Source organism: Panthera onca, chromosome A3 (genome assembly GCF_046562875.1).
Source record: "Panthera onca isolate mPanOnc1 chromosome A3, mPanOnc1 haplotype 2, whole genome shotgun sequence".
NCBI lineage: Eukaryota > Metazoa > Chordata > Mammalia > Carnivora > Felidae > Panthera > Panthera onca.
In genome coordinates this window covers 85,644,531-85,661,795 of record NC_138341.1, presented here as the reverse complement: position 1 = coordinate 85,661,795, position 17,265 = coordinate 85,644,531, and the positions used below count along the sequence as shown (strand labels likewise).

Genomic DNA, 17,265 nt, shown 5'->3' with positions numbered 1-17,265 from the left:
AAAAAAAAAAAAAAAAAGACAACTAGGGGCACCTGGGTGGCTCAGTCGAGCGTCCGACTTTGGCTCAGGTCATGATCCTGTGGTTCGCGAGTTCGATCGAGCCCCATGTCCAGCTCTGTGCTGACAGCTCAGAGCCTGGAGCCTGCCTCCCTCTCTCTCTGCCCCTCCCCCTCTCGTGCTCTGTCTCTCTCTCTCTCAAAAATAAATAAAAACATTATTATTTAAAAAAAAAAAAAGACAACAAGAAAGAGGCCAACTTTAAAACAGACCGTTTTTTTTTTTTAACAAAACAAAACACACGAACTAAAATGATGGGACACGCTCCCCTCCAAAAGCACAAAGCTTCCTCGCCACCCCCCCACCGCCCCCGCCATTACGGGAAGTAGTTCAGCGATAACGTGGGACCTAAAGCACAGACGCACTCACCTAGCGTGTCCTTCAGGTTCTTCACGAGGGAACCCTTCTTCAGGCTGTTCTTCCTCTCCACGTAGTTGGACGGCACGTAGCCCGTCCTGTTGGCCGCGTTCCTCACGCGCCACCACGTCTTAGAGTCGTCCAGCAGCCACAGACGCTCGTTTTTCTTGATGTCCAGCTCCTGGTCCTGTTGGGCAGTGTAGTCCCACTTTGCTATCACAATAACTTCCTCTGTCATCTTTCATGGAGTCCTTCTGCCAGCAAAACATTTGGAGATGCTCATTAGAGAACCAACCAAACACTTCGTCCTGCGCATCAACTTGAGAAATTATGCACTGACAGCTTTTATTACTACTTGGCAACCAGTTTCCTCCTGGGTCTTGGAATAACCTTAAAATGACCTTCTTTCAACAAGCTTTGGTATTTTGTTTAGAAACAGCAACCCTAATAAAACAAACCCTGATTTTGTACATTGGGAAATCTGCGTGCTCTGCCAGAAGCAAAAACAAACTTTCAAAAAATTCTAAATAACAATGCCATAATTAAATGCGTTCACTTGATTAAGTAACAGCAGCTCCTTGTAGCTAATATGTTTACATCCACTTTCTCAAGATACGCTGAATTTTATGAACATATTTAATGAACACGCACACCCAAACTGTTCTTATAAATTAAAGCTGAAAGCAATGTGGCATCCTGGACTGGCTCCTAAAACACGAAAAGGAAATTAGTAGGAACGATGGTGAAATCTGAATGAAGTCGAGTCAACAGTAACATACCAATGTTAATCTTAGTTTTGACAAACACACCCTGGTTGCGTGAGGTGCTACACTAGGGAAAATGGAGTAAAGGGTATATGGGAATGCTTTGTACTATCGTTGCAACTTTTCTACACAAATAAAACTATTCTTGAAACCCATACACGGGTGAGTGTTTCTAGCAGCTTCACTCATAATTGGCAAAATTTGGAAGTGATCAAGACGTCCTGAGGGAGGTGAATGGATAAACTGTGGTATATCCAGGTAATGGACTATTACTCAGTGATTAAAAGAAATGAGCTATCAAGCCATGAAAAGGCACGGAGGAACCTTAAATGAACGTTACTAAGTAAAGAAGCCATTCTATAAAGACCCACCTACTCTTGGCACACCAGGGTGGTTCAGTCAGTTGAGCATCCGACTCTTAATTTCGGCTGAGGTCACGATCTCATGGTTTGTGAGACTGAGCCCCGAGTAGGGCTCTGCACTGATGGTGCAGAGCCTGCTTGGGATTCTCTCTCTCCCTCTCTGGCCCTCCCCAACTCACTCTAAAAAATAAATAATAAATAAACTTAAAAAAAAAAAAAAAAGAAAAGAAAAGAAAAGGCCATCTATTGTCTCGATCTCCCAAAGACCCTCTCCTAGACCAAACTTCAGTCAGGCTCTTCTGAATCCTCTTTCCACACGAGGCCTCGTGCAAGATGTGCAAGATATTTGTACTTCTGTGTTTGTCCCAACACGTCCCAATTTTAACAAGAATCCTGCTAAGCTGGTTTAGCTAGAATCCTCCACGCTCACCCAGGTAATGCCCGACAGATGGACAGATTGCCTTGCCTGCCTTCAGGAAGAATCCTGCCAGGTCAGTTTACTCAGAATCCCTCCTTTACCTCTGATGTTTCCTTCAGTAATTGTCTGCTCATCGACTGCCTACCTTACTCCTCAGCTATAAACTCCCACTTTTCCTTCTTATCTTTAGAATTGAGCCCAAATGGGTGAGGGAGGAGGGTGGGATGAATACGTGGAGCATTCGGTTTTTAAAGTAGTGACACTACTCTGTATGATACTTTAATAGTGGATACGTCACTATACATTTGTCAAGACCCATAAAATACGCAACGCCAAGAGGGAACCATATATGAAGTCATCCCCAAATAAAAAGCTTGTTAAAACAACAAGAAATAAATAATGGTATATTATACATCTAGTTACGTCAGTTCTGGAAGTAATATATAGCAAAGGCATATCACTAAAATGAATATAGTTAACTGCTTCAGCAGCTCCAGACTTTTTAGGCACAAGATGGCCCAGTATTTTTTCCAGGAGAACCATTCAATATTCAGTCCTTCACCTGACTAGGTTTCCTTAAAACTTGGAAGGAAGGAATAATGGAAAGACTCTTAACTAAAACCCTCTCCCTCTCTGACAGAGAGAACTTCTCATTACTTAGAGGGATGACTTCAGGATTACAGAGGGAACCAACGCACTTGACTCCAAAGAAGCATGAATACCATTTTTAAATGACATGACACTTTTTACTAGATGCTAAAGAAACTTATAAATAAAACATGTTCTCCTGTTTCTTGAATTAACTTCCAAATTTAGAGACATCAAACCTTTCGGGAAGGAGGAAATATTTAATAAACCTTATGCATAATATATGCAACATCCAAGTGTACACAATGTTCATTTCCAAACTGTAGACCACTTTGTTATACACTTTTGGAAAATCTCCCCTCCATACTATGTGTCTCTCTCTCTATCCTGACCTTTCTGTCAGGGTTAGAATTTTCAAAACCATAAAGGCAGTTTTTCTTTTTCTAATAATAATGAGAGCAGAAATAGGAATGGGGCTCAGAGACTATTCCATTTGAATACCAGCTTTGTTTCTTAATTACACAGTTTTCAAGAGAGTTTTTAACATGACGAGCCCATCACGTAAGACCAATCAAAGCCATCTATTAATTTCCTGTGTGATTTCACTGTATGAAGAGTAGTTAAGTAAGGAGCTGGCTGGGCAGGGTATGATTCCATGCACACTGAACATCCTGTGGGAGCTCAAACAAACATGGTACCTGGGCTCTACCACAGATCAATTATATCAGAATCTTGAGGAGTGAGGTCTGAGCATCAGGTTTTTACAGTTAATCTTTCTGACAGGCCTTAGGAGGGAAAAAAACAACTAAGAGGGAACTGAGTCACAAAATGACCCCTCAGGATGCTTTCCTTGGGTCATTAGACCTCTGGGGTTGTAATGAGAACTCCAAGGGTGTGATGAGTACCTGACACACGTCAGCTTGTTTAATCTCCAGAACCCCCACCTTTCAGGGAGGTGTTATTCTTTAGGAGACTGAGGATCACAGGGATTAAGTGAGGTGCTGAATTACAGAATCAGGATTTGAGCCCACGTCTGTCAACTCCCAAATCTGTGCTCATGCATCCACTTCTGGGGTGGGTGGCTGGGTGAGGGTCTAATGTGTAGTGTGTATTTCGACAGGTTTAATTCAACCCAGGAAATCTAGGATTCCAGGTCAGGTGACAATAAGAAGTTCCCCTGGCACCTAGGAAATGACTGGTTTGTTCCTTGGTCAGAGCAAGGAACCTATTCACTTGACTGGTTTCAAACCTATTCTAATTGATTCATGCCAGCTTGTATCAATATAAAAATTTCACAAGGCCAGTCAATCAATAACTGCCTCACTCGAGTGAAGTCTGCCAATCAACAGGAGCTTTACCCTGGTGCTTCAGAGGGCTAGCCAATCACATCTCCTTCACCCCAGTGGACTCCACCAATCAACAACCACCTCACTCCAGGGTTTCTGAATGTCAGCCAATCAACAGCAGTCCCAGTGGAAAAAAGAGCACCCACCCAAAAAGGCAGTAAAGGCAGGGTTGATGGAAGGAGTTGATGCTGAACCAGTTACACGGCAGCAGCTGAGAGAAAGGACAGATAACTGGGAGGTGGGGAAAAGGAAAAGGAGACTGATTTCAGTCTTGGAAGATGGGTAGGATTGGGGGGGGGGGGGGGGGCAGTGGAGTCAGAGGGTGGCTCTCCAGGCCTGAAATGCGCAAACAAGAACTAGAGGGTAGGAAAACATTACTAAGCAGAAGAATTAAGAATAAATGACTCCAAAAAGTCATTTACAATAAAAAGTAAACAATATATATTTCTGGATTTTTTTAAGTTTTTAATTCCAGTATAGCTAACACACAGGGTTATATTAGTTTCAGGTGTACAATATCACGATTCAACACTTCCATCACCCGGTGCTCATCACAAGTGCCCTCCTTCATCCCCATCACCTATTTCATCCATTCCCACCCACCTCCCCTCTGGCAACCATCTGTTTCTTCTCTACAGTTAAGAGTCTATTTCTTAGTTTCTCTCTCTTTTCCCTTGCTTGTTTGTTTGTGAAATCATATGGTATTTGTCTTTCTCTGACTTAATTTCCCTTAGCATAATACTCTCTAGCATCATCCATGTCATTGCAAATGGCAAGATTTCATTCGTTTTTTCTGGCTGAGAAATAGTCCACTGTGTGTATATATATATATATATATATATACACACACACACACACCACTTCTTTATCTCTTCATCAATCGATGGGCACTTGGGCTGCTTCCACAGTTTGGCTATTGTAAGTAATGCTGCTATAAACATAGGAGTGCATGTATCCCTCTGAATTAGTATTTTTATACTCTTTGGATAAATACCCAGCAGTGTGATTGCTGGATCATAGGGTAGTTCTAATTTTAACTTTTTGAGGAACCTCCATACTGCTTTCCACAGTGGCTACACCAGTTTGCATTCCCACCAATAGCACACGAGTGTTCCTTTGGGTGTCTTCTGTTTTTGTTTTTTTTTTTTTTTTTAAGCCATTTCAACGTGGAGTTCAGTACCCTTCCCTCACCCCGCACATCACCCTGTATCCCAAGAGATGTTTGATCTCTTTTCTCTTTGCCAACACAGGTTGAAAAGGCCAGCTGGAGGCCCATTCTAGAGGAAACTGCATACTGGCCAGGAGTTCAGAATCCACCCCTTTTTATCAGGGGTCCAAGAGGAGCATGTTAGTTTCAGTTAAGGGTAAGTTGCTACAGCATGTAGGACACATTGGAATAGGAAGAGACGCAGTTAAATCAAGATTATTCCATAATAAAACAGGACGTACACGCTGACTTAATTTTCTAATATGGAAAAGCCTGAACAGAAGGAAGTCTGAAAAAGTACACTCTGACTGCTGATTGTTCGGTCAGAGATAGTATTTAGATTTAGTCTATGAATCACAGAGGTGAGATCCAAAGACTAAAGCACGTTTATCACTCCAGCTTAGGCAGTTCAGAAAAATCTCATTTTTGCCTTTGTTAACTATAGCTAATTAAGTTATCATGCAGGTCCAGCCAACAGAAATGAGAGCCACATATTTGCTATTATACAGCCAGATCCTATCTTAAAGGTCAGGTGGCCGCTCTAGAATAGAGCTTAGCATGAATCTCCTGTCATACTGAATAAAAGAAACCCTCAGAGAATCTAACAAATGGGAAGCTGCTGTTTCAAGTTTTAGGTGGGAGAAGATTAAAAAAAAAAAAAAGAAAAGAAAAAGCCTAGAATAGCTATAAAAACTTTCTTGGCTCAAAACTTTTCACTAATTCCTAAAATAACGCCGATCCTATTCCAGGACCCTATTTTCTTTTTAAAAATGATCCTGTTAACTGCATCTTGCTGGGTTACGGCTGGGTTATGTACTCCTCAAAACAGCCCCTGTTCCTAAAACACCCCAAAATGCCCATAGCTGTTTCCGAAGAGGTCTCTGGGACCAAGCTGAACCACTCAGTCATAATGGCAAATAGAAGACGCGAGTCAAGGGCCTAGAATTCTAAGCTTAGCTAAACCATTCGTAGGCCCACCTTAGACTAGCTTATTCTGTAAAATGGAAATAACAATATTTGCCTAGCCTCATAAGATGCTCTCGATGCTCAGGAGAAGCATGATAATGTAGCGTTTAAGAGAGTGAGGCTTGGTGTCGTATGGACATCGATCGGAGTCCTGCGATGCCATATTAGCCTAGCTGCCTCTCGTATAACATGGGATAATAACAGCACCTCACTTGGGAGCTCTTGAAGAAAACCCTAAGCACACTGCCCAGCACAGGAAAGACTCATGGAGTGCGTGGGTGGCTCAGCCGGTTAAGTGTCCCACTTTGGCTCAGGTCACGATCTCACAGTCCGTGAGTTCGAGCCCTGTATCCAGCTCTGTGCTGTCAGCTCGGAGCCTGGAGCCTGCTTCAGATTCTGTGTCTCCCTCTCTCTCTCTCTCAAAAATAAATAAACATTTAAAAAAAAAAAAAAAAAAGACTCCAGAACAAGAGCTACAGGATAAAGAAGAGGTGAATTTATATACAACAGACTATCACCCAGCCATAAAAAAGGATGAGATCCTGCCATTTGTGACAACCTGGATGGACTTAGGGATTATTATGCTAAGTGAAATAAGTCAGACAGGGAAAGACAAATACCATATGATTTCACGTGTGTGTGGACTCTATAAAACAAAACAAGCAAACCAAAAAGCAGACTCATGAATACGGAGATCAAACTGGTGGTTGCCAGAGAGGAGGTCAGCGGGGGAATGGACAAAATAGATTAAGGGGATTAAGCAGTGCAAACTTTCAATGATAAAATAAACAAGTCATGGGTAAGTACAGCATAGAAATATAGTCAATAATATTCTAAGACTGTTTTATGGTGACAGATGGTGACTACTCTTACTCGTGGTTGAGCACTGGGTAATTAATGTACAGAACTGTCGAATCAATACGTTGTATCCCTGAAACTAACATAACATTGTATGTCAATTATACTTCAAAAAAAAAAAAAAAAAAAGAATGAGAATTACAGTCCTAATTAAATCCCTCTGTATACTGCAGCACACTGTACAAAGGTAAGGGGGGACTATGTTCTAGTGACCCTTTCCTTCATTCAGTCAGGATTTACTAAGCACTTACTATGCAGCAGACAGCCTTCCAAAGCACCAGGGTTCCTTGCTGCGCAAGACAGACCCCGGTGTCTATTCTCTTGTGATTTAAGCCCTAGGCACATGGGAGTTCCTTTTCAGAGACACCTCCCCTGGCCTCCCCATATAAGGCAGTATCACTGTCCAGCCTCGCCTCTCCAGAGGTCACTGAGTGGACAACATTGTTTCTTCCGAATCGCACCACCTGAGGTTACCTGTTTTTGTATTTACTGTCTGGGAGACCTCATTGTGTGACAGTGGCTGTTTAGGCTTTAGCCGCTTGGTTTGATGGGAAGCTCAAGGATAAGGTAGACTGATGATTCAAGGTTAACAGACATGTGCTTCATTTACCCTTCTACCAACAAAGCAATTTAGCCCACTGCAGAAAACACCAGGGTCGCAGAGCTCTAAGAAACTGCCAATCCCACCTTGCAATATAAAACTGACATGGACGAATAGGATTTCTTGAACTTAAGTCAAAATATGCAGACAGCTAAATAGACCAAAAAGGTGTAACTTTTTACCCCCAGAATATTAACTTGGAGTTTCAGAAAAATACATACATGCACTTGTGGATATAGACATATCAAAATATATGTGTCTGTGAGCAAATAATTGGTTTAGAGAGTAATCTTGAAGGAAAAGAAGACTACAGGAAAAGAATTGTTGCCCTCCCTACCTTGATTTTTCAACACATAGTCTGAATTACTTGAATAAAATGATCTATTTCACTGTGGTTCTAAACGATTTTTTTTCCTTTGTAATATTTCATTCCTTCAATGCAGTCAAGAAATGAGTATGGAAACTCACTCAAATATAGGCTTTTGGCTGATGAGGGAAGAAGGATAATAGCTCCCACACCCCCCTCCCCCGCCACCAAAGGTATCTGCATCCAAATGCCTGCAAACCTGTGAATGTATTAGATTGCATGGCAGAGGGTAATTAAGGTTGCTCATCAGCTCATTTTGAGAGGGGGAGATTATCCTGGATTAGCCAGGTGGGTCAGAAATGTGGTTCATTTGAAGACAGGAAGGTACTACTAAGCCAAGGGATAAGGATACCTCTAGAAAGTAGGGGGGAAAACAAGGAACAGATTCTCCTCTAGAGCCCCCAGAAGGAATGCAGCCTTGTGGAAACCCTGATTTTAGCCTTGTGAGCCTGGGTTTTTGGACTTCTGACCTCCAGAACTGTTAAGAGGATAAATTTGGGCTGTCTTAAGCCACCGAGTTTGTGGTGAGTTGCTTTAGCAGCCAACAGAAAAACCCATGCAGGGACGCTTGGGTGGCTCAGTCAGTGAAAAGTCCAACTCCTGGTTTTGGCTCAGGTCATGATCTCACGGTGTGTGAGTTCAGGCCCCATGTTGACAGTTTGGAGACTGCTTGGGATTCTCTCTCTCCCTCTCTCTCTAAAAAGAAACAAACAAACAAACATCTATTAAAAAAAAAAAAAAGGAAAGCCCACGTAGTGACCTTAGCAAGGTCAGTCCAAAAAGGCAATACCTTCTATGTATTCCCTCATTTATTACAATGTTTTCCTCCCTCTGTGTGTATCGGCAAATATTTTTAAACAGTACATTCATATTAAGGAGATACCCAAAGAAGCAGTCCCAGAAACAAATGAAATACCTTATAACTTCCTTACTAAAGTTTCAAATTGTGCTGTAAGTAAGACTTGCCAGATGCCCACTAATTTGACAGGAGTTGGCAGAAACCTGTGGTATCCTGTGGGGGAACAGAAAGACCAGTTGGTGGCTTTTTACAAGCAGGATCACTAATTACAGCTAATACACTTCAACTTTAAGTAGGACACAATATGGAATCCGGTGGCCGTTCCAACTCTCAGTAAGTTAATTAAGCCGTGACAAGAGTCAAGGTCTTACTACTTCCCTAAGGCACAAAAATACACTACATGTAAAAGAGAAAATAAACAATAGCGCTAGGCTCTCCACACTGTTTTTCCACAGAGGTGGAGGGGTGCCAGTACAGGATGCCAACGGAGTGGCTAAGGGGTGCACGGGTGTACCTGAGCAACGACATTCACCTTGTACACGCACCACACTGTTTCAGATGTGCTAGCTCATCAAATGTTTACGACAACCTTCGGAAACTGAAGTTATCTACAGATATAGGCAAGGAACGATAAACCTGGAGCATAATTAAATAGCTTGTCCAAATCCACAAAGCTATAAAGGGCCTGCACAGGGATTCCAAGTGCCTAGAACGGTCTCATCACAAAGCTCAGGCTTTATATCCATGATCCTCTACGACCCGGGAGTGTTCCCTGGTAGAATTTTGTAGCATGGCTGAAGAAAGAAATCCCTAGGGAAAGGTGGATACGAATAAGCAAGACACGAATTTCAATTTCTTTTTGATGGACTGGTAAATGAGAATGAGATGAGAGAAAGAGACAGTAGCTCCCAGTCTTCCAGGTGTGATCTGGGAAGGCCTTGTTGGCTTTTTAATATCCTATTGGAGGAGGGGTACAGGAAGGCTAGACCAGCTGCAAGGGAAGTTTCCCGATTCCAAAACACAAAGTTGAAGAGTTCAGTTCCTCCCATGGTGCAGGAGCAGGCCCATGGGTATATACTGTTGTCACCCCAAGCAGATGGCCACCTCCCTGCAGCTGCTCCTGCTAAGCGTGGCTGAACAGGACAGGGCACAGACTTCCAAGGCAGTAAGAGCCTGGTGGCTTTCACTCCATGGGTTATTTTGGAGAGGGTCTTTTTTAGGATTTGTTTCCTAATTGTATTGGATGACAGTCAAAGCCTGTAAAGTCTCTACATCTTTGTATGTGTGAAGGTTTCCTTTGTGATTGTTCCTCTCCAGTTGGGGAAGGCTGGGTTTAAAATCCAGTTTCAGCACCAACCCGGGAGGTGACCGTGGGGGAAGTTGCCTAACTTCTCTGACCTCCATTGCTGTGTTTGAAGATGGGGCCGGAGCTTCTGTGAGGCTGAAATCAAATGATCCACAGGAAGTACCCACTACCTGGTCCATGCTGGATAATCGTTAAGACATTCTGGTTCCCCCTACATCATGAGATGCCAAATCACAAGACTCAGTAGACTCGAATGTAGCTTGTTTACAGGGATTCAAAAAACATGTTGCCCTAGATTATGACAGTGCCATTTAAAAAGAGTGGCATGAGGGAATTTAAAATAACCATAAGACCAGTGCTCTAAGGTAGTGCCATCAAATTGGGATGCCAGAGCACCATCAATCCTATGCTGGAAGTTTTATAAGGAGGTCCCAACAGATCTTGGGTGCACCCGGCTCCTGCTGTGGCTAATCTGAATGATATCTGCTTGTATTCAGCCAAGAGAGAATTGTCACGTGTCCATGGCACTTAACCACAATACATTTTATAGGCAAGTAAGTGTAGCCAAGTTATTTCCAAAACATAAAGCATTTGTTGATGTTACTGAAGGGAACCAGTGAAAAGAGATTCCTAAACATCCAAGATGGAAGGTGGCTGGCTTTTTTTCCTCCTCCTCTGCTGCCTGCTGCTTCCTGGTGCTCCTGGCCCCTCCCCAACCCCTGGGGCTCTGCAAGCGAGCTCACTTTGCACTGATGGTTCCAGGGCTCTTGCTCCCTGGTGTCTATGTCTCCGATGGTGGCTCTGCATCACACCGGCATTTCCACCTGCCCACTGGACCTAGCCTCATTGACCCAGAGCGGCACTTAGCACCTTTTTAAAGACTGATTACAGTATTAGTAGAAGCTCAAGCACACAATATGCCATACGATTTATTTTTTAAACTGTGGCAAAACACACATAACATAAAATTTAACCATTTCTACTAATTTTAAGTGTACAGGTCCAGTGGCATTAAGTACATTTACATTGTTCAGCCTCGATCTCCAGAGCTTTTTCATCTTCTCAGACTGCAACCAGGTTGCCATTATGCACTAATTTCCCATCCCCCTCCCCTGGCAACCACCACTCCACCTTCTAGCTCTATGATTGTGACGATTCTAGGGACCTCACGTAAGTGGGATCATACAGCGTCTGTCCTTTTGTGTCTGGCTTATTTCACTCAGTATAAAGTCCTCAAGGTTCCTCTATCTTATGGCAGGTGTCAGAATTTCCCTCCTTTGTAAGCCTAAAAAATATTTCACCGTAGGTATTATACCGCATTTTGTTTATCCATCCACCCATCCATCGATGGACATATGGCTTACTTCCACCTCTGGATTATTATGAGTAGCACTGCTATGAATGTGAACGTGCAACTATTTCTTTGAGAGTCAGCTTTTAATTCTTTGGGGCATATATCCCAAAGTGGATGGGGTCATGTGACCATTCCATTTTTATTTTTTGAGGAACCTCCAAACTATTTTCTGTAATGGCTGTACCATTTTACATTCCCACCAGCAGTGAACAAGAGCTCCAATTTCTCCACATCCTCACCAATGTTTGTTATTTTGTTGTTTGTTTTGTTTTGTTGCTGTTGTTTTTAATGTTTACTTATTTTTGAGAGAGACAGAGACAGAGTATGAGCCAGGGAGGGGCAGAGAGAGAGGGAGGCACAGAATCCGAAGCAGGCTCCAGGCTCTGAGCTGTCAGCACAGAGCCAGACACGGGGCTCAAACTCACCAACCGCAAGATCATGACCTGAGCCGAAGTCAGATGCTTAACCAACTGAGCTACCCAGGTGCCCCAATTTTGTTTTGTTTTTGATAGCAGCCATCATACTGGATGTGAGGCACAAATAATTTCTTAAGCGAACTTTCTTTTTACTGGATCCTGAGCAGGATTTATTAGTGGATGGCAATTCTCAAGAAAAAGAAAGTTTTATACTTTATAATAAAGCTCGGATTTTCTGCTATACCCCATCCCCATTTTTTTTTTCTTTTTAAGTGAATACTGCTAATTTATCCTTACTCTCAGGATCAGATAATCTCCCAAACTGAGCCATATTAACAAAAATATCTTCAAATGTGAGTTTGCAGAAGTTTGTCACCAAGCAACTAATTTTACTATGTGAAATCCCTGACACAACCAGAATTCCAAACACTAGACTAATAAGTCAATATGAGTCATTAGTGCCTAGGAAATTTGACAAAAGAAATAGAATTGGGAGTTCTGTTGCTGCAACAGAAACTGGGAAATGCTATTTTTTTTTTTACTCTTTTTATACATAATTTACCACTCAGGCCCTGAGAGTATCCATTTTGCTAACCTTTGCTAACCTCTGTCAGTTTCTTCATGAGCGTCTTAGACATTCAGCACACTGAGAAGAAGGTTATGAGCGTTAATTTAGCCCAAGTACCACCATTTTGGAGACTCACTGTCAACGTAACAAGCCAATTTCATTATACAGCATTAATTGTAAAACACACGGACTTGGAACCAACACGGTCTTCCATCGGCCTAGAAGACATCACAGTAACGGGGTCAAGAGACAAAGGAGAGCAATGGAAAAATACCCCCACCCCCAAAAGGTAAACTTGTAGAAGTAGAGCCAGAAAGTGGTTGCCAGTAGCTGGGAAGGTGGAAGAAACAGGGAGGATTAGGTTTAGGTAAAAAGGATATAAGCTTTTATAGCTCTAAGATGAATAAGGTCTGACAATCTCCCGTAGAGCACAGTGACTACAGTTGGTAACACTGTGTTGCATAAGTGAAATTGGCTAAGAGAGAACTTAAATGTTCTCACCAAAAAAAGAACGAAATATGTGAGGTGATGGATGTTTTAATTAACATCTAGGTGGGGAGAATACTTTCACAACATATATGGAAAATGATAGCACCATGATGTACACTTTAAGTACCTTCCAATTTTATTAGCCAGTTATACCTCAATAAAGCTGAAATTAAAAAAAGAAGAAAAGAAAAATGCTCATCTGTGAAAATGGACACTGATCTCTGGCAAAATTTGGCCCTCCTTTCCAATGCCACGAGAGTGTGAAGTGTTTTCACGATGCACACCCACTGCTCTCAAAGTAGACAAATAGCCATCGGTCACCATTTCTAAGAGTTTATTGGGCTTTGCTATTTTTTTCCCCACAAAAGTAATTGTAACTGTTATAACTTAAATATCTATTTCATAAATATATCATAACGTAAATGCCAGGAGCTTCCTTGGTTCTTACTAATGAATTCAGCTACACTAATCAATACCTGACCTTCTTCCTTACCACTTTATTATTCACAATCCTCTGCCTAATTCTAAAACCACACAAGAGTAAAACAAGAAGCACAGTGATTTTAAAAACAGTCCATATTATCAAGGTCTTACAGTGTCTAAATGTAATTAAGCTGCCCAAATCATTTTAGGTCTTCAGATATACATGGTTTATGCCCACATTCCTCAATATTCCAGGTTTTCAATTTTCCTGCTTAATGGCGAGAAAAAATTACAGAAAGCCCCTCTGTATCTAGCCCTGGGGATGGGGACCTTCAACCATCATGCTCAGGATGGAGCCTGGCCCAGGTCAGGGACCTAGTACATGAGGGGATACCTGGCTACTCTGGGTTTACTCACTACACAGATACCCCTACAAATGCTTTTGTAAAGATAAATGCAGATATTTATTCCAAACATATCATTGTTTTACGGAAGTCTTTCCTGTCATTCAAGAAAACAGAAGGAGAAAATAAGAATTTCTATCATCTGTGCCTGATTTTTTGAAATAAAAAAAAATTATTATTTTTTTATTTTTCAGAGTAGTTTTAGTTTCCCCCTCTTATTAACATCTTACATTAGAATGGTACATTTGGGCAATTAATAAACCAATACTGATGCGTTATTATCTAGAGTTCATATTTTATGCGGATTTCCTTGGGTTTTGCCTAAGTCCTTTTTTAAAATCCGCGATTCCACTGGGAAGACCACATCACAGTCAGTCCTCATGTCTCCTTAGGCTCCTCTTGGCTGTGACAATTTCTCAGACTTGGCTCGTCTTGATGACCTTTCCAGTTTTGAGGGACAGTCTCCAGGTCTTTGTAATTTGTAGAAGGTCCACAGCTGGGATATGTCTGGTTTCTCCTCAGCAGAGTTGTGTTATGGCTTTGGGAGGAAGAGCACAGAGGGGAGATGCCATTTTCATCACATGGGTATCAAGGGTAGATGCTACCCACTGATTCATCACTGTTGATGTTGACAGCGACGGCCGGCTGAGGTGTGTCTGTCAGGGTTTCCCACTTCTGAGTCACTCTGCCTCTTCTCCATACAGAGCTTTCTGGAAGGACACCTCTAAGCACCGCCCACCCAAGGGTGGGGATCTGTGCTCCACCTTCCTGAGGAAGAGTGTCTCCGCAAGTTATTTGTTATTCCACACAGGAAATCTGTCTCTCTTCCCCGGCTTTAAAATTTATTCATTTATCTGTATCAGTGGAAACTTCTGGATATTTATTTTGTACCTTGGGCTACATTCCAATATTTCTTATGTTGTTGCTCCAACTGTTCTAACTTGGGCTGTTGGGCACTCTGATTTCAGTCGGCTCCTGTGTTCCTTTGACATTCCACCATCGTTGTGAGTTTGCATGTATGTATGAATGCGTGTGTTCCGAGCATTCAGAACACATCCTTACTTTCTAGCATCACAACATACGCCAGGCTCATCCTGTAGATCTCCTGCCCCAGTCTCAGAATCAACATGGCTGATGTTATAGTAAAATCAGTCTCTACATCCCACCTCGTGTGCATTTTCCACATGAGTGTTCTCCTGTGCTGCCTCTAGCCCAGTTCCTGGGTCACAGTACCGTCGAAGAAAGCAAAGAAGCCATTCTGCGGGACTACTGCCGTCTGGCTTTGACTAGCCTTCCCTTCTGCTGAGCAGTGCTGTTAACGAATACCTCTCACTGGTTCCTAACATAGTTCTCGCTTTGTCTGCCTTGCTGACTACCCCCACCCCCTCCACAGCCGCAGTCACCTTCTCCCACCAGCCTCGGCTGGGTCCCATCCCCTCTCCTCACCACACAGGCCTCCCTGATCCCACCTACAGCCTGAGGTGCCTACTTCATGCTACCGCAAGCATGATTATTTTTACTCCTGACCTAGGTGAGCCAAAAGTTGGTGACATATGCCAAGAGCCGCTCAAGAGATCTCAGGTGCCATAAATCAGGAGTCTGACATGGCCACCACAAGTACCAAGGAACCATTTAGAAGACTCTGGTAGCGCCTACTCCATACTTGCCCCAGGGCAGCCGAATATGGCCCCAGAGGCACTCACAACCCGCTGACCAGTCCCATTTTTATATTTCTGATCACCGGCCCGAGCAAGCCCTCAGTGCCACCTGGCAGCTTACTCTGTGTCCCAAGTGACTCCTCTCTCCGTCTGTGAGGGGTCTGTTTCAGATTCTCCTCCCTCCGCTCACATGCCCACCCCCCACCCCCAGTCTCGGTTGATGAATGACTTTGCTTGCCTCTTATTTTCCTGAGAGAAACAGAAGCAGTCAGAAGGCCACCCATGTACCTGTGCCTATGAACAGGCCACCGTCCCTTTTGTTCCTGGCATGAGCATCTGGGTGCCCTTCTGAGCTCTGCCCTTCTCTGTGCACTGGATGCCACCCCTCTGCCCCTGGAGGAATCTGCTCTACTGTGTCATGAATACTCCTCTCATTTCTGGATTCCCTCACCGGCACGCTGACAGCTGACAGTGTCGATCAGCCCCTCTTGAGTGCGTCCCTCACTTGGCTTCTGGGCAATCACACAGCCCTGCTTCTCCCCTCCCTGATTCCCCCTTCTCAGTCTCCCCTCTGGCTCCTATGTTGTTTGTGACAGAGATGCAGGAGCAACCAGACTGTCTGGGAGCCCCTACTCCATCTGCCAATGGCCCGGATGACTCCGCCCGTCCTCCTGCTTCTGAGCACCATTGCGATGAGTGTCACTTCCAAAACTGTCGCCACCCCTGCTCTCACCCGAATCGCCAGACTACTCCACCCAAGTGACCACTGGATGCGTCCACCTGGATGTCTAATGTGGCCCTCCCACTGTACACGTCTTAAAACAACTCTTCATTCTCCCCACCAGAAACAAAAGAAAACGAATAAAGTCAACAACAACAAAACTCTCCTGTGTCTCCCACCGGTGTTCCCTTCTGAGCAAATGACAAACCCTTCATCCAGTTGCTCGTCAAGCCAAAAACCTTGGAGCCATTCCAGCCTCGTCTCCGGCACCACCCACCCCATTTGACAGACCCTGCGGGCTCACCCCCAAACAATGTCTCGAATCCACTGACATTGACTCGCCCCCTCCACCGCCCTGCTCCAAGCCAGCAGACCCCTCTTCTCCTGACTGTGTGACTTTCTCCTCACTGGTCTCTCTGGGTTCACCCTCCACCGCCCCCTGCCCCATCCCCAGCCTGTCCCTAACAGTGGCTTTGCAAGACAAGTATATGTACGAGGGCCGGGATCTGGGTCACTCCTTTGTGCAAATCTTACTACAGCTTCCTGTCAAGTTACAACAGAATTCAAAGCCTTCAGGAAGGCCTCAAATAACTTGACCTTGGGCTCGTTTTCCCCATGCTCCTATCCTCCTGTCCCTCACACTTTGCTGTTCCTCAGAACGACCAGGTGAACTCTTGCCTTGGGGTCTTTGCACTGTGCCCGCCGCCTGCAATGCTGTTCCTCCAATAGCTGCAGACTCTTTGTCCCCTTGCTTTGCTCAAACCTCTGTCCAAATGTCACCTTCCTTGCTCCAAGCCTTCTCTCCTTCGTATCCCATCCCCAATTAAATTCAACTCTCAGCCAAGCCCATTCTGTCCCACCTTTTTTTCTTTTTTTAAAGTTTATTTTTATTTATATGGAGAGAGAGAGATAGAGAGCAAGTGAGGGAGGGGCACAGAGAGAGGGAAACAGAATCCCAAGCCAGCTCCATGCTGTCCGCACAGAGCCTGATGCGGGGCTCGAACTCGCCAACTGCGAACTGTGAGATCATGACCTGAGCCGAAATCAGGAGTTGGAGGTTTAACCGACTGAGCCACCCAGGTGCCCCCACTCTGCCCCACCTTATCTAAAACAGCTGCTGTATTCTCTCCATCCCCTCGCTCTGTTTTCTTGTTTCCATCCCACTTGCCAGAACTTCAGGCGTGTCTTTATTGATTGTCTATTTTCTCCCACGGAATGTAATTCCTTGAGGACAAG

The 17,265-nt window shown here is 43.8% G+C and overlaps 1 protein-coding gene across 4 annotated transcripts in view; it reads right to left on the bottom strand.

Moving 5' to 3' along the window:
• NCK2 (NCK adaptor protein 2) overlaps positions 1-17,265 on the bottom strand; it is a 153,740-nt gene that overhangs the window by 42,465 nt on the left and 94,010 nt on the right. For 2 of the 4 annotated variants that reach the window (XM_060610024.3, XM_060610014.3), the window contains one exon: positions 427-668. In XM_060610024.3, coding sequence (XP_060466007.1) covers positions 427-652 — 226 coding nt within the window. In that variant the 5' untranslated portion in view covers positions 653-668. Of the gene's footprint in view, positions 1-426; positions 669-8,807; positions 8,904-17,265 lie in introns of all 4 variants that reach the window. The other 2 variants (XM_060610032.3, XM_060610039.3) reach the window with 2 other exon arrangements.